Here is a 24,893-nt window from a genome sequence, read left to right on the forward strand (position 1 = left end):
ACACCTCTTGGTGGAAGCATGTGAAGACCACGCAAGCAGGCCCATAGTCCACCTATTGAGGATTGTAGACGCTATGCAACCATGCATAGGCAAGGTCTACGAGGCCATGGATCGCATAATAGAGAAGTTGAAAGACTTCGTGCCTAACGAAGACAAATATGAGGAGATCCATGCCTTGTATCTAGGAAGGTGGAATTCCTACTACTCTCCATTGCATGCAGCAGCTTATGTGGTGGACCTAGAATTCCAACGCAACAAGCAGGAGAGTGATCGGGAGGTGAGCGCTGGATGGAGGATCATCTTGGACCGTCTTGTGCCTGATGCATCAGTTAGGCACAAGATCAGGGACCAACTTTCCATGTATAGGTCATTTCATGGCTCCTATGGCTATCATGATGCACAGATCGACCGCTCCAAAGTTGGTGCTGCTCTCTGGTGGGAGGACTTTGGTTCGGATGGACCGGAGCTACAGCAGCTGGCCACCTGGCCATCCGCGTACTTAGCCAAGCCGTCAGCTCCTCTTGCTTGGAGCACCTACAGCCACATTGCCTCTAGGAAGAGAATCCGACTCGGGATAGAGCGTGCCAATGACCTTATCTTCGTCAGTGCGAACTTAGAGCGTGACCAAGAAGGCAAATCCCTTCACCGAGCGGGAGATGAGTCAACAAGAAGAGCAACAAGAGGATGAGGTGCAGTAGCAACATGTCAGTGAGGATGAGCTTGATGCTCCTTTGGCACAAGCTACCCATGACCATGAGGCGAGCACTTCACGTGGATGATCATTCATGGGCCTTACTACTTAGCTCTAGCCTCTAGGCTTTAGCACTTTTTGTCATTGACTCATTTGAGTCCTTCCATGTATTGTGTCTCCATAAGGCTTAGTCCTGACTCTTGAGTCATGACTCATTTTGTATCTACTTAATTATTAATACAATCAGCTGTCAACGCCTTCACTCTTTGATCGACGTATTTTGTTAATATGACTCAAAAGCTTACCATTTCAGTGTAAATTTGTGCTCATTTTGATGTACTTCGAGTGGCATGCATCGGGAGCTCCCAATGCATGCCCGGTGCTACCGGTGCATGCCGGGTGGTCGTTAAGTATTTTGTGCTAGTCTCCTCATTCAAGTACTTTGACTCCTCTCAAGAGGATGTCCAGCCGCAAAGGCGACAAAACAAAAAAACACCAAAAACTATATAAAGAGTACTACTGGGCACATACAAGAAAGCAAATTCATAAGAGCGCATACGATTAGATAGATACTTAATCGCCAGTACTCCACTTCCACTAACTTCTTTTCATCTTACTAACTCCCCTCTCATTTTCGGAGAGACAAGAGAACCAACCAAGTGTGACACTTCCCAACATTCCTCGACAACCTCTTACCGATCACGAGGACGCGATCGAGTTTAGGAAGGAGAGTATGTTACCCACATGCAGTTAACACATTTCTATGACAACTATGTCCGCATACTTATGTAACGGACACCCGCACTATATTGTAAATCCTGTCATTTGATAAGGGAAACTATGTTTTGGGCGCCTCGGGTCACTTACTCCCGAGCGGCCTAGTGGGGAAAGGCTTGGAACTATACAAGCCAATTTCTCTTGTTTGTAACGCATTCTCCCATTTGTGCAATAGAAGTGGGGTGTTCTCTCTTGCAACTCTAATCTAGCATGTGTGGTGTGCTTAGGGTTAGGGTTTGGGAGTGATTAGTACTAATCACTTGTTCTCTCTTGCTTCTTCTCTCCCTCTGAGTGATTAGGCTATCACCGCAATCGTCTTCCACGGAGATCCCACATGATCTTCGAGAGAGAGGTTGCGATCGTCTTCCACAGAGATCCCACACGATCTTTGAGGGTTAGGGTTTGGGAGTGATTAGTACTAATCACTTGTTCTCTCTTGCTTCTTCTCTCCCTCTTGCTTGAGTGATTAGGCTATCACCGCGATCGTCTTCCACGGAGATCCCACACGATCTTCGAGAGAGGTTGCATCACCCGTTGGACTAGCAACCGCCTCGGTGTGACGACGAGTGCGGGAGGATAGTGGTGACAAGCAGCTACAATAGAGCTCTTGAGCATAGCTCGAGCTCGACGGATCGGTAACTTCCCACGACACATTAGGGTGAGCTTAACACAAGTGGCTTGGGTGGCAGATGGTTCACCTCAGTCTTGGGCTAGGGTTTGGAACTCCTATTTGATTTGTTTTAATGCTGTTCTTGGAGATCTAGTGAATGCACTCTCATACTTGTACCTATAAAATACTCTTTTGGAATTAAGTAAATCCTAAAGGAAGCTCGCTTCGTTCCGGCCCCACACACTGTCCCATTGCATTTTATGCTAAGTGAATGTTATGTTAAGTTGTCTAATGTCTATACAATTTGTTAATGTGCACATAATAATGAGAAAGCCCAATTAATTTGTCTTGGGCTCATCACATTAGTCATGTCAATTAGAAGGTCTAGTGCCTACCTAAGCAAAAGCATTTTTGTCCAAGGTCACTAGGTAAGGCAAAAGGAAGATCCAAACGTGCAATTAAGAAGCCATGCACCAAGGCAAAAGGTAGGCCATAGGCACCCAATCGGGTGCCTAGAACACATGGGAAAAACGACCATGGACCATTTAAAGAAGGCGCCCATGGAAAACGGGAAAAATAACTTTTATAATTATTTGTCCAATCAACCATAGTCAGCATGTAGGGGCTGGCCAACCAGCACGTAGGCCACTATTTATGGATATCCACAAGCCTAGTATTCCATCTATGCCCTCCCGACACAAGCCTTAAGCAAGGTGCAGGAGCAGATTCTCATCGATCTCTTGGTTGCCTACAACCAGAGGAACCAGTCAACAAAGAGGAGCGGAATTCTATGTGGGAAAACCCTCATTCGGGTCAGCTCTCAGTTTGGACAGCAAACTGTCCATCACTTTGTGTACTCATTCTCTTGCAGCAACACCAGCAAATACTCTCTTCAGAGGTGGAGCCCTTAAGTGAGTGATTGGGACCCCGTACAGTGATGAACTATGCATATACCCTCTTCTCTTCTCTCTTCCATAATCTCTTCTCACATCAAAAAAATTAACGCACACCTTCATCACTATTAAAAAACTTCTGCTACGCCTCATGTAACAGTTCAGAATTCATCGTGAACCCTTCCCGAAAGGCTAACTCAGGGATGTCCCCTTGAAGATTCAGACCTGGTGGAGCCCAGTCTGTAGGTCTATCTTAGAAAAAATGCTAGCACCGTTCAAGCATGAATTCTGAACTGTTACATGAGGCGAAGTGGAGAAAGCTTTTTTCGGGTGATTAAGGCGTGCATTAATCGTTAATTTGCTGTTTGGGAAGAAATTGTAGAAGAAAGATAGAAGAGAGGAGAGAATATTTGCTGCAAGAGATTGAGTACAAAGTAATGGACTGTTTGCTGTCCGAACTGAGAACTGACCTGAATTAGGGTTTTCCTACACACAATTCCCCTCTTCCTTTGGCTTGGTGGCTGCCCAGATTGAAGTGTACCATTCTTCTACTGTAGGCAACCATGAGACTGATGAGAACCTGCATTTTCAGCACAGCTGAGAACACGTGTGCTCTTGCACCATGCTTTAGGCTTGCATTTATGCTTCTTTGCTTGCTGGGAGGCTGAAGTTTCAACACATGAGGGAAAAGGTGGCAGAATAGGCTTGTGGGTAGCAAGAACACCATTAAATAGTGCCCCACGTGCTGACAGGCCAGCCCCTATAGGCCAACTATGGGCGATCGGACAAATAATTCATAGCAGTGCTTTTTCTTTTTTTATCATGGCCGCCTTATTATGAATGGTGCATAGCCCATTTTCTCATGAATTCTCAGCACATGGGAAAAGGCAGCCCAATTGGGTGCCAATGGGCTGTTTTGCCCTGGCCCATGGCCCCTTGATTGCACACTTGATCATCCTTTTGCCTGCTAGTGACCTTGGACAAAAAGCTTTTGCACACGCAGACACTAGACCTTCTAATTGACCTGTCTAGTGTTCCAGGCACCCGATTACTGGTCTAATAAATACCTGGAACACCTTTAAATCATTACAGCTTTGCAAGTGGGTTACATCCGGACTTGCACGTAGACTCTGACACTGACTGGAGCCTAGACCTAGATGGTGCCTGGCGACGTGTCTGTGGGGACACTGGCTCACAAAATCCACAGTATCCATCCTAAAATGAGTCCTAAGTGTATTGATTAGCTAGAATGGCCACATGGCATCCTAGTATAGCAGGTGTGCACGTGACACACAACATAGGAGGTAATCATCCATCAATACAAGTGATTGGGTTGAAAAGAAGTACATTCCATTTTTTGTAAAATACAACAGTCAAATGACATGTAGAAAATAAAGCCAGAAGAGGATGGAGAGGAGCAAGTAAGAGCCATATAGTTTACGTAATTTTTCAGTTTTGCAAACGGCACTACTTACTCTACTTACAACATACAAATGGCATGTAGAACATAAAGGAAGAAGAAGATGAGAGAGAAGCAAGGAAGAGCCATATAGTGTACATACTTTCAACATATTATGTATGCGATCAAGTGGCAAAGAGTCAAAGTTGGTAAGCATGCCCAGTACGTAAGACTGTCCACAAACACAACAAAAGCAATGATTAGGAATACATACAGCAACAAATAGTGCAAGAGGATGGAAGTTTCAGAAGAGACGTGAAAAAAAAGCTACAACTTGTAAAAGGTCCTGGTACTTTTGGTTAAACAAGTTATTACACCTCTTAGAAATCTCATTTCAATTTCGTATATTGACTAAATGCCTGCTACTTGATATAAAGAGCTAATGACATTATCATTAAAAATCACATATATCTATCAAGGCACATCCATGTGATTGTCTGCACTACAAATGCAACTATACAAGACACCAAAGAACGTGGGGCCATACTCCCCCGCCCCTACCACCCCCACACCGCCCCCCCAACCCAAAATAACACACCCACACACACAGATTTTTACTCCCTACAAGAGATCAAAATGAGCTACGAGACCTAAAAAGCATAAAGTGTAACAGTCTGTAACAGGAGATCCATAATGCATAAAGCTATAACAACAAGAAAGAGAAGGAGAACTGGACAAGCCATAGTAACAAATCCTATGCCTAACCAACAAGCTACATAGCCCAGCGGTGATGGCGTGTGACTTGGAGTTAATATCCCCATAGGCCCCAGTTGTCTTTGTGGCTGGTTTGCAACCACAAGATCCAGGCAAGTACCAAATTGCCACTACCAAAGAATCTACCAAAGAAGAAAGAGGAGAGGGAGGCTCAGGATAAACCTGACCAATTTTATGAAGAACTATTGGGCTCTTCCCATTTGTGTTTCATGACTCAACGGAAAATGAAAGAAAGAATTCTTTGTATCCTTTGTAATAATTATACTTTCCATGTTTTTCATGTTTTCCTTTGAATTTAGATAAGCAAGAAAATCCATTCATTTGGATAGATTCGTGCATAGGAACGGGCTACTGGTGAGTGGCCATAGGTCATGGTGGGTCAAGCAGTGGGCTAGAACATGGATAGTACACACTTCCACCTACATGATTTGATTGGGCGCCTATGGCCGGAACTCAAGCATACCAGGGTTAAGCTCGCACACAGAAAAGGATTGATAACTGGGAGTGTAGGCTAGATCCGCCAGAACAGACAGTTACAATCGATAAGATGGCATGACCAATTAAAGTCTATGTTACAGTGATTGGTTGATTTTCATTTTACATGAGTTAGATGCATCAGATTGAAAAACCATTACTGTTTTGTGAATGTGGACGGAAAGAGCTTTCATTTGACTCCCATATTGGGGGTCCCTAAAATCTAGGGCCTGGCCCTTAAAAAAATAGGGATCTCAATTTGCCCTAAGAAGGCTAACCCTAAAAAATAGAGATTTCCTAAAATTTAGGAATCACTTACTATATTTAGTAATTTTTGAATTCTAATTGTGCTTGCTAAATTTGAAAGTTTCTATTTTTAGCAGTTGACACCTCACCACAGCAACTTCTAGAAGAATAGACACGTGTCCCAACACTTGTCACTTGAGCTCCAAGTGTTCTAGAAGAATGGACAAGTGTCCCAACACTCGTCACTTGAGTTTCCAAGTGTCCCTCCACTTGTCCCACCTTCTAACATGTGGCTAGACACTTGTCTTTTTCAGCCTTACTTTCCCTCTTAAGCCTTGAAGCTCTCTTTCGCTATAAATACAACCCTTTTCCTCTCATTCTACACACAACTCCCTTGCTGTAAATCAATCCCTACTCACCCTAAAGCAACCCACACCACTTGGGTACAACCCCTACCTCTCCATCAACGCTTCCACATGATGTAACTACTCCATCTTCCACCTTTTTCCATGCTGTCCATTATTGCAGCAAGTCTGTAAATGAGGTTTCAACTCTCTTATTACTCCAATTTCAGCTTTATAAAGTCTCTTTTCTCTTCATCTTTGGATGAAGTACAAAGTTGCAGCCATTTTACAGCTCTACATCAACAAGAAGGCTGATTACTCTCTCTCCCATTCGGGCTTCTCACTATCTATGTATTGTAAGAAAATGCATTTGCATACTTGCTTGTTTTTGCATGTTCATTAGCATAGACTTTTGCATGGTATGTGAGAGTGAAGATTACTTCTTCTTCACTCTGAGGTTGATTGTAACTGAACTCAATCCTAAAGTACTTGGATTGAGTAGAAATAAATTCCCATCTTGGGGGGGTTGCCCATCTTCAACCCTCAATCTGGCTCCATGTCTCTCAACTTTACTTCCAATATGTATTTCTATCTTATGCACATGTGTTGTAATTAATTTCAGCATTGAGTTATTTGAAGTGAGTTTTGTTATTCATCTATTTTAAATGTGGAATAACCATCGAAAATAAACGAAAATATTAATTGTTAAGCATACCACGTTGTACGGGGGCTTACAGTGTGCCTCTCTGAGAGAGGCGGGGAAGCATAAGCCTGACCAATTTTATGAAGAACTAGTGGGTTCTGGCCATTGTGCCTCTCTTGAGGCTGCAGCTCACTCTCTGTCGAAGAAATTGCAGAGGCATGCATGGGGCTGGGGGGAGGAGGGGGGGATATAGTGCTTACGGACCCAAAAAGACATGCACAGTGTGAGGACATAACTTTATTTTAAATATCTATTCCAGACTTGCCTAGCATTGAAAGCTGTTCAAATGGATAGTGGTAAGGATCACCAGTTTTATTCTCTCATGCTCGTAACATAAAACTTATCTTTGAGAAGTTTGAAGCCAAGTTGCTTTCAGGTGAACTTCAATCAACACGAGCCATCCTTCAGAATGACAAGGAATCCCATTAGAGAGACATGTCATTTTTCTCTTGTAGTCCCCCTCACAAATGTTGTATTGCCACTTTGCTTACCTCACAAAGACATATGGTCTTCACCCTTCCCTTGTCAACCAGTTGAGGCAGCTAAACAAAGGATGTGCCAATTTGGGTAGCATGTGTCTACATAGTCACAAGGCAAGTGCATACAATATAGCTTCTACCAGAGGGGCGGTCAGCACTGCCCATATCTATGCCATGAAAGCTACACATTCACAAGTTGGCTAATTGCCAGTGAAGGAAAAGGACTGTCAAGTATCCGAAATGTATATAAATAAGATACATGGCATGAAACTTATTCAAACTGTAAACCCGACCATACAATTCACTGTAGTTCAAAGAAATAAAAATAGGATAAGATTAAAAACAACCTCATAGACATTCATCTCCTGTTGCAATTGATCTTCCATCGAGGCAACTGCACTTTCTCCATCTTCTTCTCCCAAAAGTGGAAGAGCTGAATCACTTGATCTTAACGGAGGAGCAACATTTCGACTACCCCCATCACCTATGTTCTCAATGATGGTGTAGTACAACTCCCCTGATTTGGCACCTGAGGACTCCAAAAGAACACCCTAGCAAAACCATTAAAAATCTTAAATTACAATTTAACAAAACAACTATCACTTGACTTTATGGATTCAAACCAAGCACTTAAGCATGATAGCAATGTGATTTCATAGTATTTAAGCTATCCACCTGGTTAACCCACAGCATAATTCGCCGACGCAAAGTTGAAACAGGCACTCCCAAAGCGGAAGCAAGGTCTGTAGCTGCCCAACTAAAAAGCCAATACATGAACATGCATATCAATCTTAAATTAGCCTTACGTATACTGAGCAGCATCAGCCGTCTTCTTAAGAGTGGAAAATGAACTGCAAGATTTGCCACCACCAACCTAGAACAGTCTTCAAACAGCATGATGATAGACGCATGCATGGGTGACACCATGAACTGAGCTGCACGATCTTCGAATTGCAGTTCCAACTGCACATCAAGTCAACCGTCTTATAAAGTGAGGTTTACTACATGTAACGTTTTTTAAGAATAGGAACCACCATGACTTGAGCTTTGAAAACATGGAAGTTTAAAGGTCTGTCAAAATAACCTTGACAATGCCAAGGTGTTTTTTCCACTGAAGCTTGCGTGGCGCTTTTATTGCATGGTACCGCTGAGCATAATCTTCAAGAAGATGATCTACTGCATCCGGAACTTTGATTGTCTCAGCCTACGCAATGCATCAACAGGCCAGCAAACATCATAACAAGGAGATGCAGGTGATATGTTTAAGTTTTCAATGGGTTTTATGGCTAGCTGTTCAACATGACTAACTTTCGGACCTGGAAGGGAGGCCAGAATAAGGATGAAATAATGGTGGCATTGAGAACATCTAAGCATATATCCTTCTCCCTTGTTTCTCCAGTAATATTGCTAGAGCCTCCAGGAGTTTGTTCAGCCTGTGAGAACACCCCCCTGGCTCGTGCAACAAAAGCCGCAAGCCTTGATCCAGGATCTGCAGTTCTTGCTGATGAAGCCACAGGTTGTCCAACTGGAGTCGCTGAACCACCAGTGAAGGCTGGTGCTTGCACCCTGACCATAGGGGATGTAACAGATATATTGGCTTTAATGTTAGAGTTGATCCGCTTTGAATCAGCAATGTCCTTGAGCATGATCTCGCAACTGTGCATGCTGTTCTCTCCAAACCGCAGCTGAGGTAGGCCAAATTTTACCCATATGAGATAAATTCTACAACTTAAAGTCCAAGCACATCAAACTTAGTCAAAACGATATCCCTTAGGGGAGACGTGATCAGCTTGAGACGATATCAGCTTGGAACAATACAGAGACGATTAGCATGGCCCCTGTACAAGGGTGACAAGCAGAAATGGAGACTGAAAAAAACAACATATTGAAATAACATGAGAGACTGAAAAAAACAACGTATTGAAATAACATTTTGAGATGACCAAACACGGCTTTAGCATACCTTCAGCAATTCCAAGGTACGAATCTCACGATCAATGTCATAATCTGACTTACTCAAAAGCTTCTCTGCCAGCATTATGCGGTATTCATTGACAAATAGCTCCTTGGATCCATAAATACCAACCAGCATACCAATAATATCCATCGACCTTCTACTCTTACTTGTTCTAGATGGATCAGCCTCCACAGGATCAGGCTCCCAGCTGTCACAGGACAACACATGTGACACAAACAGAAACAGACACATTGGCATGCTTTCTGTTCAACTGCAAAAATGCTTACCGTTCAGCAGCAGCCCATGCCTCTTCATCATCCGCAACTCCCTCATCTTCACTATCAACATTGTCCATGACAGTTGTGCCCCTACTGAGTTCCTCTAAGAGGCTTTCCCCAACCCCTCCAAGTGCAGATGCACCACCAGCACCTGTGTCCTCTGTAAGCATGGTAACAATGCACCGAATTGTGTCTTTCCTACTTCTCAAGTATTCTCTTATAGGTTCTCCCACAGCCTCAAGGAACACACCAGTGTGATCCATAGTCCTAAGCGCTTTTATAGTGGAAATGTACTGAAGCAATATGTCAGTTGTAGCTGCACCAGCAGTAAGCAATCGATGTCGTAGAGCCGTGCGAAATGACTCCACAAGCTTTGTATGATGTCCTGTGTTTGCCAAGCATTCTCGCAAATCTTCTATGGCGGCCAAACTTCAAGAAAGGAAAAAAAAATCCTCACGTAAGTAGATGCTTTGATTGTCATAATGATTCCCATATCAAAGCAACTAAAGTAAAAGGATCGTGTACCCTTCTTCTCTATTTTTTTTGGGGGAGATAAGAGGAGGAGGGGGGGGGGGGGTGGAGAGAGAGAGAGAGAGAGAGAACAAAGTATTCTATTAAAATGTATTTAAATGTATCCGCAAGGTGGCAACACCAATACTACCCTGAAAGCACCTCTCATACACCTGCAGCTCGTTAACCCACCAAGGAGTCATCTTGACTTCCAAGAGAACCCTTTGAATGTCAAAGCAGTTCCATTAAAAGACAGCATTTCCAACCATATTGATTTCCTAAACCACTACATTAACTTTAATGCCTTGCTGCACGTGAATGTTCTCATGGCTAACACAGCTGATCTTCACCACATGCAAAGCCAAGCACTTCTTACTGTCTCACGTCATTCTTGCAGTTCCTTGGCAAGAGCCGCATTACAGAACCAAATGCTAAGGAGGAGACACAAGGCAGGGTTGTAACAACCTTCTAAAACGTTCAAACAGAACGGATTTCGAATGAGTTCCGAAAGTTTTGAACCCCAAAGAGAAGGTATTGTACGCCTGCACAAATGTACATATACATATATGTTTATATGTATATATGTAAACATATTGTGACGCGCATCACCCATATGAATGCCACGTGGACATGCTCCCTACTGATAGCAAATTGGGTTCAAGCCGGCTAGGGATTTTATGACCTCAACAAATCATCCAAAAGGTCTTTTCTTATGTTCATATTGTGCCCAACTCATCTCCTAATTGTTGTCCACCTCTAAGGGCCTATGGCCCTATTGGGTGACATGGAGATTCTCCACCCTGTGGATCCAGAGGAGATAGGGGCTAGTCGGGCATCAGAGGACACTGGACCAGACAGAGGACATTATGGGGACCACTTACTAGAGTTGGGAGCCAGGCATCGTCTCGTTATTTATAACGGGATGCTACAGTGGCCGGGATCAGGAGGGCTGACATGCTTCCCACATGGGGGTCATACACGGACCGGAGGCACGGTGGTAGACTACATTATGGGGTCTTTGGAGGCATCACAGCTTGTCACCTCATTCTCCATTCCACCTCGTCCTATTGGGGCAGATCATACATACTTGGCATTTTCACTAGCCGGATCACCAGTATCACCAGCCCCCCACATACCGACGCCACACACTACCATCTACTTCACACATGACATGGCAGACATATACACTGGCAGAGTAGAGGATGGGCTCCTACTCATGGATCCCCTGGCATCTATGGATACCATTACAGACCAGCTCGCATCACTCCTACACACGGCTGCATTACAGAGCTTCCCACATCGTGTACACTCAGGAGAGCCTGCGAGACCTGGGACTATGCCCCAGAACAGATGGTATGATGACGAGTGCAGAGCCCTATACTCACGACTCCGCATACAGAGAGCTTTGGGAGCCATCACAGAGCAGGAGTCGAGGAGAGAGATGAGGAGACTTACTCGCCGCAAAAGGCGGGCCTTCGCAGAGATGCAGGAGCTAGATATCTTTCATTTCTTCATGAGTCGAGATAGCCCTGTCTCATGGCGGCACTTTAGAGAGCCCCGGACCCCGACACCTATTGCAGACCCACAGACATGGCACACATATGCAGAGGGTCTATACCATGCCCCACAGCAGCCACCTATACCTCAGCCACAGGAGTCTCGACCTACCACAGCTAGCTTCTTTACCCACTCGATGGTACAAGAAGCTATCCGTCGCCTACAGCATGGACGGGCCGCCGACCATATGGGCCTGCAGGGTGAGCATCTCATATATGCAGTAGATTCTTTAGCTCCTTTTCTTGCACACCTGTTTAACAGGGCACTAGCAGAGGGTTTGCCTGCGGAGTGGACGATGCACACCATTGTGCCGATTCACAAAACAGGGGATATGCTCGATCCGAGCAACTACAGGACGGTTGTGGTTGGCCACTTGCTGGCCAAACTCTATGGTGCAGTGCTGGAGCAGGAGCTTAGCTTATATGCTGAGCAAGCAGGTTTACGCTCATCAGGGCAGGCAGGCTTCAGGAGAGCTTTCTCTACCACTGACCATGTATTCACTTTGAGATGTATGATTGATCAGGCCAGAGTGAGGAAGAGAAAGCTCTATTGCTGCTTTGTGGATTTCCGCAAGGCATTTGACACAGTACCACGAGAGAGGCTCTTTTAGCGCCTGCGGTCTCTTGGCATACCAGCAGATATGACATGGGGCATCTATGCATTATATGAGCAGGTTTTTGGGCGAGTCAGATATCCAGGAGGTATGTCCGAGACTATTGCTAGCACCATTGGTGTGAAGCAAGGATGCCCACTTTCCCCCATGCTATTTGGGTTATACATTGATGAGGTGGCTGACTTCATTACACGGGGAGGCGGAGATGGAGTTGATTTAGCAGGTACCTCAGTACATATTATGCTCTATGCTGATGATATTGTATTAGTGTCTGAGTCCCCACGTGGTCTACAGCAGCATCTACATGCACTCCATGATTTCTGCACACAGAGGGGTCTTACTGTGAACCTTGGGAAAACCAAGGTTATGGTCTTTCATACATCGAGACAGGGCAGGAGTCAGCTGACATTCACTCTCGCCGGATGCCAGGTGGAGGTGGTGACATCATACGTGTACCTAGGGGTTACCTTCTCTGCAGCAGCCACACGCTTTACCATGGGTTCAGCAGCCAGAGCTAGATTGACACGGGGATATGCAGCATTGGCTATGCTAGAGAGACAGTGCCACCAGGCGCATTTTCAGGAGCCCCGGACGAAGGGGTGGCTATTTGACACATTAGTCACACCGGCATTGATGTATGGAGCAGCAGTATGGGCGCCAGGCCTTGCTACCCATTGGTGGACACAGATAGAGAGACCACAGGCCCTCATGATGGCACGCATGATACGCAGCAAACCGTCAATACCTCATGACATTATCCGAGCAGAGTTTGCTACGCCTCCTATGATGGTAGAGGCCATATTTCAGACTATATGCCTGCTAGACAGATTCAGAGAGATGCCACAGGACAGATTATCATACAGAGCTTTTCAGGCATCTAGACAGTTGGCTGAGGCAGGAGACAGAGGATCATGGTATGCACAGGTCACACATTGGTTCTCACAGCATGGCCTAGACATGGATCATCTACCACCATTCCAGTATGACAGGATGCACCACATATCCGTCTCTCTCATAGTGAGAGGAACAGAGTATTGAGACAAGATCTATGGCAGCTCTATACACGAGAGACATGGATATCGCCTACACAGCCTCTTCCACCGAAGATGCTATACTACAGAGATCACTTCATGAGTATCACTGATGATGGATTTATAGAGAGACCTAGATACATGGAGGGCTTTTTACCACACGGCTCCCGAGTGGCTATTGGTCAGCTCAGAGTTTCATCACACCGATTGGAGATTGAGACTGGCAGAGCAGCACGGATCCCCCAAGAGGAGAGGGTATGCAGATTGTGCAGAGAGGAGGTGGAGAGTGAGGAGCATTATGTATGCAGATGCAGAGCATATACAGCCATGAAAGAGAGATATCCCATTTTATTCAGAGAGCCACATTCCCTACGCCAGATCTTTGAGACAGCAGACCAGCGCATACTGGGGAGATACATTCTAGACATACAGCGTCACAGAGAGACATTATTACAGGCTCAGACAGCTCCAGAGGGGGGGCGACAGACACAGATTACTACATTTTTTCAGAGATCCATACCCCTCCCAGCCCCTACACGGCAGGGAATTACTCTCCAGAGAGCAGAGACACTTAGAGCCCGCAGGAGACAGAGGACACCTGGCTTTCGGACACCACGCCTATACCAGAGAGAGATGACAGAGATCAGAGCTCAGTTTCACAGAGAGGGTGCGGAGCGACTGGCTCGCTTCAGAGCACACCCAGGCATGTTCTTCAGGGAGCTGTGGACACCCCCTTCACTGATGTATACCATTTTATACCCCCAGTATGGTACAGGATGGAGCTAGCTAGGTTGCATATCATGATTGTATACTCCATGCATATAGCTTTGCATTCTCCTAGTAATAGAGCTCCATCCCCTGCACACCCAGATTCAGCTTTTTTATTCAGTACTTTTTCATTTTGTTGGGATGACAGAGGATACCCCATACAGGTACTCCGATTTGTCTCATAGGCCGAGTTCGGTCTTTTGGAAGACGTTAATAAAATCTTTCTTTCTTTCTTTCTTTCTTTCTCTCTCTCTCTCTCTCTCTCTCTCTCTCAATTGGATGCTAATGATCTCACCACATAAAGGTATAAGGAAGGCCCTGTTGTGCGTTAACATGATCAACCTCAGTGCATGTAACATGCACAATCATCAAACATGAACAAAGCAAACTGATCCTTAAGTTGTCCCGAAGCTTTACATACAACCCCATCTTTGTTATCATGTGAAGTATAATCAATATTCCCATGCACATCGGAAACCATATGCTCATTGGGCTTTGGTGTGTCCACATTATCACAATGCTTCTTGTTCAGGCATACTTTTGTAATATGCTCAGTGCTACCACAAGTAAAGCATTTCCCCTCGCTCATATATTGCTCTTTTTGCTCAACAGTGATACCATAGTCTCTCACTTTGAAGGAACGCTTCTTGGTAGACTTATTTTCAGCCTTTGGACCATTTTTGTCTTGGTTTGGTCCTTTTTAGGTGGTTGTCCACTATTTTGCAGGTTTTGGACAACCTCTCTTTGCCTTGGAATGAGGGTTTAGCCTTGTTGGATCGACTCTACTTGAGTTCCAATTGCTCAGTGGCAATGGCGGCTGTGATTAGTTCTATAAGGTGTGACCAGGATACATCTATAGTCCCGCTTTGTACACGGATTGTAATCCTGATTAAAACCTTCTCTTCCTTTTCACCTCTAGAACATGCATAAATAGAGACACCTCCAAAAGCACTTTCCAAAACTTGTGCACATATACATTCACCATTTTCCCTTCATTATACTTAACCCAATCTCACTTCATTGTTACCTCATTTAATGTATTGGGAGGCAAGAACAAGGCATAGGACATCTCCTTGAACTCTTTTCATAATCTAACACGATTTGGTGAGAGCTTCTCAGTACGGCACCAATGAGCAGTAGTACCTTTCATGAATATGCTTACGTCCCAGATAATGGAATTTTTAGTGAAATCCTCATCACTAAAAGCAATATCAAATTGGGCAATAAAAGGAAGTGCCTTTGACGCATCATATTTCCCATGATATATATCAAACTTGACAAATTTGTCTGCGGCTTTGAAGTGCATTAGCCTGCATCTCAACATGTTTCCCTATGTGCATGTCCATTGGGACAGTCCCTATGACTAGCATCATTTAGGGAACAAAAGGGAATGCATTGGGCATAGAAACATGTGCCCTGTAAGGATGAGGCATGGCTAGTCCCTGAGCATACATTGGTGCATTTTCACCCATAACTTCTCGCTCACGAGCACACTCAAGGGCATGACTAGCATGAGAGATACGCAGAATACCTGCATCAACAGAAAATTGTAGCCCATGTTGCATGTGTTGTGCATGCGCATTTTCAACCGGCAATGGCATTTGACATACATTTTGACCACTACCATAAACATTGCATCCTTCACGGGCTACACGAGGTACACATGCAAGACGTGTAGTCACCGATGGTTCCTCTCTAATTGCATGAGAATTCATCCTTGTGCTCTTGTCGAACCACATGTGGAGATACCAAAGCATGTGGGATAGCTGCAATTTTTCCATAGGCATCCTCGGTACGAGCCAAGTGTAAGCCCAGCCATCGCAGCCAGGTACGGGACGGGACGTATAATACGGCAAAGTATAATACGCGTATTATACGCCTTTTTCGCGGGGCCAAAATATACGTCTTTTTCGCGGGGCCAAAATAAAAAATGCCGTTTTTTTTTAAATAAAAAACACTAGTTTAATTACATTTGGTCGAGACATGTCACATACATGTTACAAGTTGAAACTTGAAGTGTTGAACTTTAAGACTCAAGACTGGAGTTATAACTTATGAACTTATGAACGTTTAAACTTTAAACTTTAATTTTGAAAGACAAGGAGAGACTTGAGTTATGAATCATTATCATGCTTAAAGAGATTAGAGAATACAAGATAATCATGAAATGTACTGAGTACTCATGAATCTAAAATCACAAAATGGGAATCCTGAATCCTGAATCCTAACATAAATAAGGACGAAGCCGCAAGTGGCCCGCAACATAATAACAATGAACATATGTCATACATAAAAATGAGCCACTAGTCTGTAGATACTGGAATGTGGCATACAAAATGTGACTCATGAGTCATTCATCAGAGTCAAGACTCGGACTCTGAGCTAGAATCATCCCCACCATGGTCACGGTCATGCTCATCCTCCTCACTAACACTCCAATCACTAATGCTGGCCTCTCCCTCTGGCTCGGGCTCTGCCTCTGCCCATGCCTCTGCCTCTGTCCCTGCCTCTGTCTCAAGGCCCCTGCCCCTGGCTCTGCCTCTGCCCCTGTCTCTGCCTCTATCCCTGCCTCTGCCCCTACCTATGGTGCCGGTCCTCGTGCGAGTCTGATGTGCAAAAGAGGCTCTCTCTGCTGCAAGGAAAGCCCACACTTCATCTTCTTCGTCACGAGGGTGCACTAGCTCCTCCATGCGAATCTCAACCTTGAAAGTGTCGGGATTGATCTCATTGATTGCTTTCATTTTTTCCCTCTTTCGAAGAAGCTTCAGATTGGAATTGACAAAGACAAGACGCTTTAATTGTGCAGGCAACAAGCAATTTCTTTTCTTTGTGTGTATGGCCGCAAACAAGCTCCAATTTCTCTCACAAGCGCCGGAGGAGCAATCTTGTGAGAGAACCCTCATAGCAATGCGCTGTAGCTCGGCACAGTCACCACCATACTTCTCCCACCAACTGACAGGTTTAAGCTGGGCATCTCGAAGACTAGCTCGTGGTGAGCCAAAATCAACATCATGCATGTCGCGAAACCGAAGAAGCTGGGTCTCGAGAAGATCTTGCGTTATTGGGTCTCTCTCCACTTTGGTGGTGTACTCTCTCCATCCCACATTTAGCTCGCGATTATGTCTCTGAGCATCTTGTCTCCAAAGTGGATGCAAGATGTGGCTAACAGCATGAATTGGACGATGAAACCAATCCCATCGTGTTTGCCATATCTCCTTGATTTCATCCATCCTTTTGACATAGAAGTTTAGAACAAAAGACAATAAATTAGAATCTAGAATACATTATAAGAAAAAAGACTCAAGAGTCAAAAGCAAAGAACGACTTACATCCTACAACTTGCAAGTAGCATACCTATTATCATCAAAGAGGTTGCTTGCATTGAAGGCCGTGCCCACCTTCTCCATGAACTCGTAGATGAGGCCCATGGTGCATCCCTCCGAGTCGCTAAGGCGTAGTGCTGCGATCAATGGCTCCATGAATGCTACAATGCACTCCGCATCATGCCAAAAGACTGCCTCATAGATGAGATCCTCAAATCTTTTGCCCTTTTCGGTGCGGCTACCATCCCATGAAATCCATCTGTCATCCGTAATCATACGCTGCAAACCACGTCGACATTTTACCAATTTTTGGAGGACAATGAAGAGGTAGGCAAAGCGGGTACTTGAAGGCTTTGCGAGCTCGGTCTCACAATTTGCCCGATAGATACCAAGAGCTCGTTGCTTTCTTGTCACATAGTTTACCATAAACTCAGCCTTCTTCACCACATCCGCCACCCATGGTATGGCTCCCACATCTTCAATTAGAAGATCAATCGAATGCGAAGCACAAGGAACCCAACTGATTTGTGGATAGTCTCTCTCCACTAGTGCGCCGGCAGCCTTGCAATTGGATGCATTATCTGTGACTACCGCAACCACATTCTCGCTTCCCACTTGTTCTATTGCTGCCTTTAGATGCCCATAGATAAATTCAGCTGTATGTGCCTCCCCAGAGCCATCTATGACAGTCAAGAACATGGTGCCGAGACAACAAGAGACAAGGATATTTAAGAGTGGGCGGCGTTTGGTGTCCGACCACCCGTCACACATAATAGTACACCCATACCTTGCCCATGCCGCCCGTATTGGTGCTAGCTCCTTCTCAATGTCCATGACCTCTGCCTTCAATTCTTTGGTGCGAAGAACCTCATATGATGGAGGCTTGAATGTGGGCCCCGCATCCGCCACCGCACTAAGCATGTGTAGAAAAGCCGGCTTGCGAGCATGGTCAAAGGGCACATTGCACTCGAAGAAGTATTCCCGAACTCTTCGTCTTGCATTCTCATGCTTGATTTTGGCCCAACTTTGTTGAAGAGACTTCTTTGGCACATTTGGAGGTGGAGGGCTTGGGGTGAAAGATGGATGTGCACCACCGCTATGTGGATGAAAAGAGGCTAGAGCTCGAGAAGAACCGGCAACTGATGATGCGGGAACATCCTGTTGTGGTGAAGTCTGGGAGGAATCTATGATGGAAGGTGCCGTACCTTGAACCTCAACTCGGGCTCTCTTTCTGGCACGAACAACACTTGGATCTTCACCCAATTTCTGAATGACATCATCGGGAATGTCGCTGGGGCACACATCAACTCCCTGGCCAGTAATGTGGAGAAGGTGAGCTCTAACACGTGGTGCACTGCCGGTGTAGACAATGTTGCAATGCTTGCACCGCCAATTTTTGTCGGCCTTGTTCTCGATCACTTCATCCCATACTGCTAATTTCTTTCTCCCCATGTTGTCTCACACGAGTGCCGCCGCTTGCGTAGCCTGTAGGTAGTAATAAGTATGCATGTGTGAGTGTGTGTGTAGATAGTATGTAATATGTATTGAGACGAGAAAGAGAGAGAGAGAGAGAGAGAGAGAGAGAGAGAGAGAGAGTTATGTTGCTGCCTTGGGGGCCTGAGCAAGGGTGGGTGGGGAAAGGGGGCCGAACACACATGCGGGAGTACAGTGCGCCGTACCGGCGGCCAGCACAGCGAACGGCGAACTAAGCGACAGAGGGGGGAGCGGCGAGCAGGGGCAAACGACCCCCTGCGAGCGGAGATGAATGAATGAGAGAGAGAGAGAGAGAGAGAGACGTACCGGGTACCGTACCGGAGAAAGGGGGGCGGCAGCGAGGAAGCGAACGTGAACTTGGGCGTGCAGGTTCGGGAAGCAGCAGAGCGCACCAGAGCGCACGCGGATCACAAAAAAATCCAGGCATAACGTTAAACGTTAGCCTGGCAAATTTTTTAATTAAAAAAAAACCTCACGTTTTTTTTCAAAAAGACGTTTTTTATCCAAAAAAACGTCCCGTCGAGTATTTTTTATAAAATACGCGTTTTATAGCTGCTATGAGCCCAGCGAGGCATGCAATGACAGACTCAACCACGTGTCCAAGAGTTATGGAGAGAGAGAGAGGGAAGAGAAAGAAGGGTAAAGGAATCTTGCACAGTACACCACATTGAGTGGGGAACAGGCCCCACCCCCTTTCAGGAATTTATTCAGGAACAATCCACGGGCTTTTCCAAGCCAGGACCAATACAATCAATAAATACAATATCAAACAAATATGTCGATATAGAAGTCTGGGTCTAAGGCGGTGTTGAGGCACAAGAACTCTGATGCCGAGCACACCACAAGGATGACCCACAAGTATTTCTCATCGAGCTAGTACCAAATCCAATATCCAAATCCAAGTCCAAATATCTCCAAGCTTGTAAACATGACACACAATGGATGCATGAATTCGACAAAGTATTTGATGCTCCGATGTATGGTTGAAGAAAGAAACAGTCCCCAACAAAAACTGTCCACAAACTGAACGGTGATATTGATGGAGTAGCACGGGTACTTTTAGTAGACAGCAAGCACACAGACGTCTGAGGAAGATGCTAGCGTAGTTGTCAACCTGGTTAAAGTGCTGGAAAAAACGGCTCTTGGCGGGCTGGTGGCGGCAGTAACTGGCTAGCACTACCGTTGGCCGTGCTACTGCTGGTAGAGTTGCAGAGCAAGCCAAACACGTGCAGTAGGGTGGCGCAGCGCTGGCAGAACAGGCAGCAATAGGCCGCACAAAGTGGCGCAAGTGGTTTTGGGCGGCACAACATAAATAGGGCAGGTAACGCAGGAGGTTAACGGCGGCACAATACCAGCTGAGTTGGCAGGAACATAGGCTGCTAGTGGCGCTTCGCTGGCTGAGCAGGCAGAGATGGCGACGCAACCAAACAGCAAGCGGGTGGAGAGAGATGAAGATAAATATGGAATCGATGATGATCTCCTTGCTCTCTTAAGGGTCTCCACGCTCTTGAAGATAATCTACAAGGAAGGCTATTGCTTCTTTTATACTTGAGGAAGACCCTGCTTTTTGCCAAAAGCGGGCCAAGCTTTGCTATTCTCTTTTTTAACTCTGCTTTTGTCTTTTTTTGAATTTTAACAATAAAACATTACTCAACTTTAATCAAAGTTCTTTAGTTATGCTTTTCTAGCTTCAGGGCCTTGCTTTTTGACCTGGATCTGCTTTTTGGAAAAGCAACCTTTAGCTTTTTGTTTCGGCTCAGTCTCCTCTTTTCAATGGTGCCCTTGGCTTGCAGTCAACTCAATTTGACTTTTTGCTTTTCCTTGCTTTTTGACCGAAACCGGTGCTTTTTCATGAGCCAACTTCAAGATCCCTGTTCCAAGGCTTTCATCCATATGTCCATGCGTCTGGGCATGAGTTCCATCATGTGAAAAAGAGCTAGGAGGGCCAAATAATTACACAAGTATGCACATGTTGCATCCCTCTTGAGCTATCATTGCCATGGCATGATTCATATATGACTCAACAGAATCATTCATGCATGTAGAGTCAGTAGAAGCCTTACGATTTGCATCAGTTCATGGTCTGCATTTGCATAGCATTCATCCCATGTGCATGTAAACCATTGCAGAAGCCTTCGAACTTTGTTCAGCATTATTATCATATTATTCAACACTATTATTATGCATTATTCAGCATTTTTATCATATTATTCAGCATATAACACATTATTACAAGTCGTGCAGCATTTAGTGTGCAGTCGGCCAGCTCTGTAGCCAACCGACCAGCCACATACTCACATATAAATAGTAAGCATTGCATATCATTCCATTCATCTCAGCAATTCAGCCATCATCGATTCAACATTCAGCCATTGTATCATCATCACTTGAAGCATAAAGGCATTCAGCAACATAAAACGCATCATCATCATCAGCCCAAGGAAGAAGTGCTTCAGTCCCTTGCATTTCTCAGCCTACAGCAGATTTCAGCATACACAAACTTCATCGTTTGCTCCATCCTCCCGGGTGAAGCTAAACACAACATAATCATTCATTAATCTTGCATATTCACAACCTAGATCAGTCCCAATTCAGCCCATCTCTCAGCCACAGTTTGCAGCCTTCCTACAGCCCCTTGGAAGAGTGCATTGGCCTTGAGATTGGACATCATTGGTGCTTCTACAATCGTGTACAGTTTAGCCCAACTTCCGAAGGTCTTGTGATTGGCTTATCTACAGTCCAAAGTCACTCATTCTTTTCAAAGTAATAAAGCAAATACTCCTAGCAATAGAAGGGGGCCCTTCAGTGGGTAATTTGGGACCCAATAAGGTGTACAGATCTCTCTCTCTCTCTCTCTCTCTCTCATCTCTTAAAGGGTGAAGTGATAAAGTGGATTGCTAAAGATTCACAAAACTCAAGATAAAGAAGGCGGTGTGAGACTTTGTGTGACAGGATTCTACATCTATGCATAATTCCGCTGCATTTTACATTGGTATCAGATTCAGCTTGTCCACACACCCCGCATCCTAGCGTGAGAGCATCCTTGGATGGTCATTCTTCGCTCTGGCACGACCACCGACTTCACAAAAATGTCTACAGAGGAGAGTACACATCAGCAGGAAGATGTCTCTCTCGAAGGAGACCATGCTCTTCCACCAACAGCAGATACCATAGCTCTACTCCAAGCACAAAACAGAGCGTCTCCAACTCTTGGAGGCTGCCTCAACCAAACCCACTCCTCTAGCTACCCCCGACTTCATCTCCCTCTTCTTTCAGATGGAACAACAAAGACGAGAGGAAGAGGCCAGACAACGGAAGAAAAAGCTAAAGCAAAAGCAAGAAAGCAACAAGAAAAAGCAGACAGACGGAACTATGAGAAAGATCAACACAAGCTTGAAGAAGACTGGCGTGGGAAGCATGTGTGCCGAACACGAGGACAAAGAGAAGGAATTTGGCACAGAAACAAGCTCTTACATGGATGTCCAGAGTTACTTATGGTGTGGGAAGACAAGTTATTATATGGGCACCTCGGTTTTTAAAGGCATTCACACTCTTTTAAAAAGAGGCTTGATATTTTATAAATTGGGCACCTTGCGACACGCTGACCTCGCAGCTCGGGAGCACCAACGAGAGCTCGATCGAGAGCGAATGATACTCGAACACAAGCGGGAAAAGAAAGCCATGCGTTTGCAATTTCAACACACACCCTCTTCAGTCTCTCCGCCCATAGGTGCCGCCAGCCAGACTCCCACAACATCAACGACAATCATCTGGACTCGGCCCAACTTTCGTATGACGGTAAGTGTGATCATTTAGTTGTCAATCAATTTATTTATCAGTTTAATACATATTTTCCTTTCGCAAAGCTAACGGATCCTCAAGATAAAGTCCACGTAACGACTCCCCATCTTACGAGTGAGGCAATCACTTAGTGGCAACCATAGTTGCATCCAAACTACGTTTGGAAACGTTAGTGAACATGCACTTTTGATTTTATAGGTTAAAAATACGAACACAAGTCAACGTCGTTTTTTTTCGCTTTTCCTTACATGCGTGTGGTAGCCTCTGTGTGGCGCTCAAGTCTTCTCCTGCAAGCGTCTCTATGCGGCGCTCAAGTCTCTCTCTCTCTCTCTCTCTCTCTCTCAATCTCTCAAGTCTCTCTCCATGATTGTATACTCCATGCATATAGCTTTGCATTCTCCTAGTAGTAGAGCTCCATCCCCTGCACACCCAGATTCAGCTTTTTTTTTGTTCAGTACTTTTTCATTTTATTGGGATGACAGAGGATACCCCATACAGGTACTCCGATTTGTCTCATAGGCCGAGTTCGGTCTTTTGGAAGACGTTAATAAAATCTTTCTTTCTTTCTTTCTTTCTCTCTCTCTCCCTCTCGCAAAATTGAAACTAAAGGTTGTATAGTTTTAGTAAGTGCTTTAATGTCCATTGATGAATCTTCAAACTTCATATTTCAAAATTTTACAATAAAGTAAACTATAAATTATATATATATATATATATATATACGTATATCGGGGCAGCGTTCACTACATTTAGAATCTTCTCAGCACGTTTTCCAAACGTACTAAACGTATCGTTCACTACGATTGGAACGACCTTGGTGGCAACATTGGTCTAGTTTAAATACACACCCGACCACAGGCATCACAGTTTTTCACTAGGACACTTTTGCCAATGACCTAAAGACCAGATTTCTCCCGCCCCACTATATGACCAACCTAGCAGATGAGTTCTATGGACTCAAACAGAACGGGTCACCCGCGCTTCTGTTTTCCGGTAAGGTTATCACTTTAGCATAGCAGCTAGGGTTATCTGAGCAGGCCAAGATGGATCAATTCATTCATGAATTGGATCCTAACATTCGGTTCACCGTTTGTAACTTTGAATCTAGTACATATGACCGGTCTGTGACTCTCACTCAAAATGAAGAAATGAAGATGAATGGAGGCAAGCCAAAATAACCACAGTCTAGTACAAAACCCAGCAGCAACAATCTGCTTTGCAGCCGGGGAAACGTAATTCGTCTTCTAAAGACACTAAGAAGGACGGCAAGTCTAGCTCTAGTTCAGGGGGCAAGCCCTGAGGAAAAGGCTAAAGCAGGCATCAGTGGAGGCTATCTTCTTCCAGAGGAGCAAAGAAAGTACCAACCGGAAAACCAATGTTTTTACTATCATACCATTGGGCATGGTAAGAAGAATTGTCAGAAATGACAAGTGGAGCAAGTCTCCAAAGAGCCTTCTGCCACAATTGCCACAGTATCTCCCACTCCACAAGCACTGCTTGCTACCGCAAATGCGGTTCAGCTCTTACCTTCTATGCATCCCATGCCATCCATGGTGTTTGACGCTAAGCAGGAGGTTGAGGATAAAGCCACACAGAAAAGCTTGATCTGAGCTTATGGCTCTGCCAAGGGCCGCCAGCTTGTAATCTTATTTGACATGGGCAGTTCTGAGGACGCCATCTCTCCCTAGTTGGCTACCAAAATGAGTTGTACATTAGTGTCCTATCATTTGGATGTGGACGGGTTTACACCTAGTCTCCTCACCCACATTTTTTAAAAGACAGCCATTTTCCTTTCAAGTTCAAAAGGCATCATTCCAACGAGATTTCATTGTCTTGCCTCTTTTGGGGTGTGACATGATCTTAGGAATTCAGTGGTTTCGCCAATATGAACCTATTCCCAATTGGGATCAAAACACTTTTACTATCTGTAAAGGTTTGCCTATGCCTATCATGATTCGTGGGGGTAGGAGCATTCTTGGCATTCCTATGATTTCTCATCTCCAGGCCCAATGAGCTATCCGCAAAAGAGCGGAAGAAGCATTGATTTATGTTCGTGCTGAGACAACTTCTATCTCATCGATAACAACTGTCTCATTTTCTTCTTCAGTCCCGTAGTTAGTAAATTCCCTTTCACGACATCAAGACATTCTGCTTAGGGACAACCTCCCGCC

At 44.9% G+C, this 24,893-nt stretch overlaps 2 protein-coding genes and 1 non-coding gene across 4 annotated transcripts in view; 1 reads left to right on the plus strand and 2 right to left on the minus strand.

The window, feature by feature from the left end:
- The window catches only part of APC2 (anaphase-promoting complex/cyclosome 2), an 87,123-nt gene that overhangs the window by 23,146 nt on the left and 39,084 nt on the right, over positions 1-24,893 (minus strand). Inside the window, exons 7-14 of the mRNA XM_086810360.1 lie at positions 9,635-10,054; positions 9,354-9,555; positions 8,707-9,075; positions 8,475-8,594; positions 8,265-8,353; positions 8,066-8,147; positions 7,738-7,941; positions 4,534-4,602 (exon numbers count right to left, since the gene is read on the minus strand). Coding sequence (XP_086666486.1) covers positions 4,534-4,602; positions 7,738-7,941; positions 8,066-8,147; positions 8,265-8,353; positions 8,475-8,594; positions 8,707-9,075; positions 9,354-9,555; positions 9,635-10,054 — 1,555 coding nt within the window. The remainder of the gene's footprint in view (positions 1-4,533; positions 4,603-7,737; positions 7,942-8,065; positions 8,148-8,264; positions 8,354-8,474; positions 8,595-8,706; positions 9,076-9,353; positions 9,556-9,634; positions 10,055-24,893) is intronic.
- LOC147630479 (U6 spliceosomal RNA) lies at positions 9,171-9,274 on the plus strand. The gene has a single exon (XR_015267712.1). It is a non-coding gene; the product is annotated as a U6 spliceosomal RNA (small nuclear RNA).
- On the minus strand, positions 16,222-19,479 carry LOC147630480 (uncharacterized). Of its 2 annotated transcripts, XM_086810359.1 has the most exons (3): positions 17,459-19,479; positions 16,686-17,335; positions 16,222-16,655 (listed from the first exon to the last, which is right to left on the minus strand). In XM_086810359.1, exons 1-3 carry the CDS (start codon positions 18,877-18,879, stop codon positions 16,468-16,470), a joined length of 2,259 nt encoding a protein of 752 aa, XP_086666485.1. In that variant the 5' UTR covers positions 18,880-19,479; the 3' UTR covers positions 16,222-16,467. The 2 variants fall into 2 exon arrangements, with proteins under 2 accessions (XP_086666485.1, XP_086666483.1); XM_086810357.1 differs by having other exon boundaries at positions 16,222-17,335.

Source organism: Cibotium barometz, chromosome 16 (assembly GCF_041138505.1).
Source record: "Cibotium barometz isolate CiBa-2024 chromosome 16, ASM4113850v1, whole genome shotgun sequence".
In the NCBI taxonomy this organism is placed as follows: domain Eukaryota; kingdom Viridiplantae; phylum Streptophyta; class Polypodiopsida; order Cyatheales; family Cibotiaceae; genus Cibotium; species Cibotium barometz.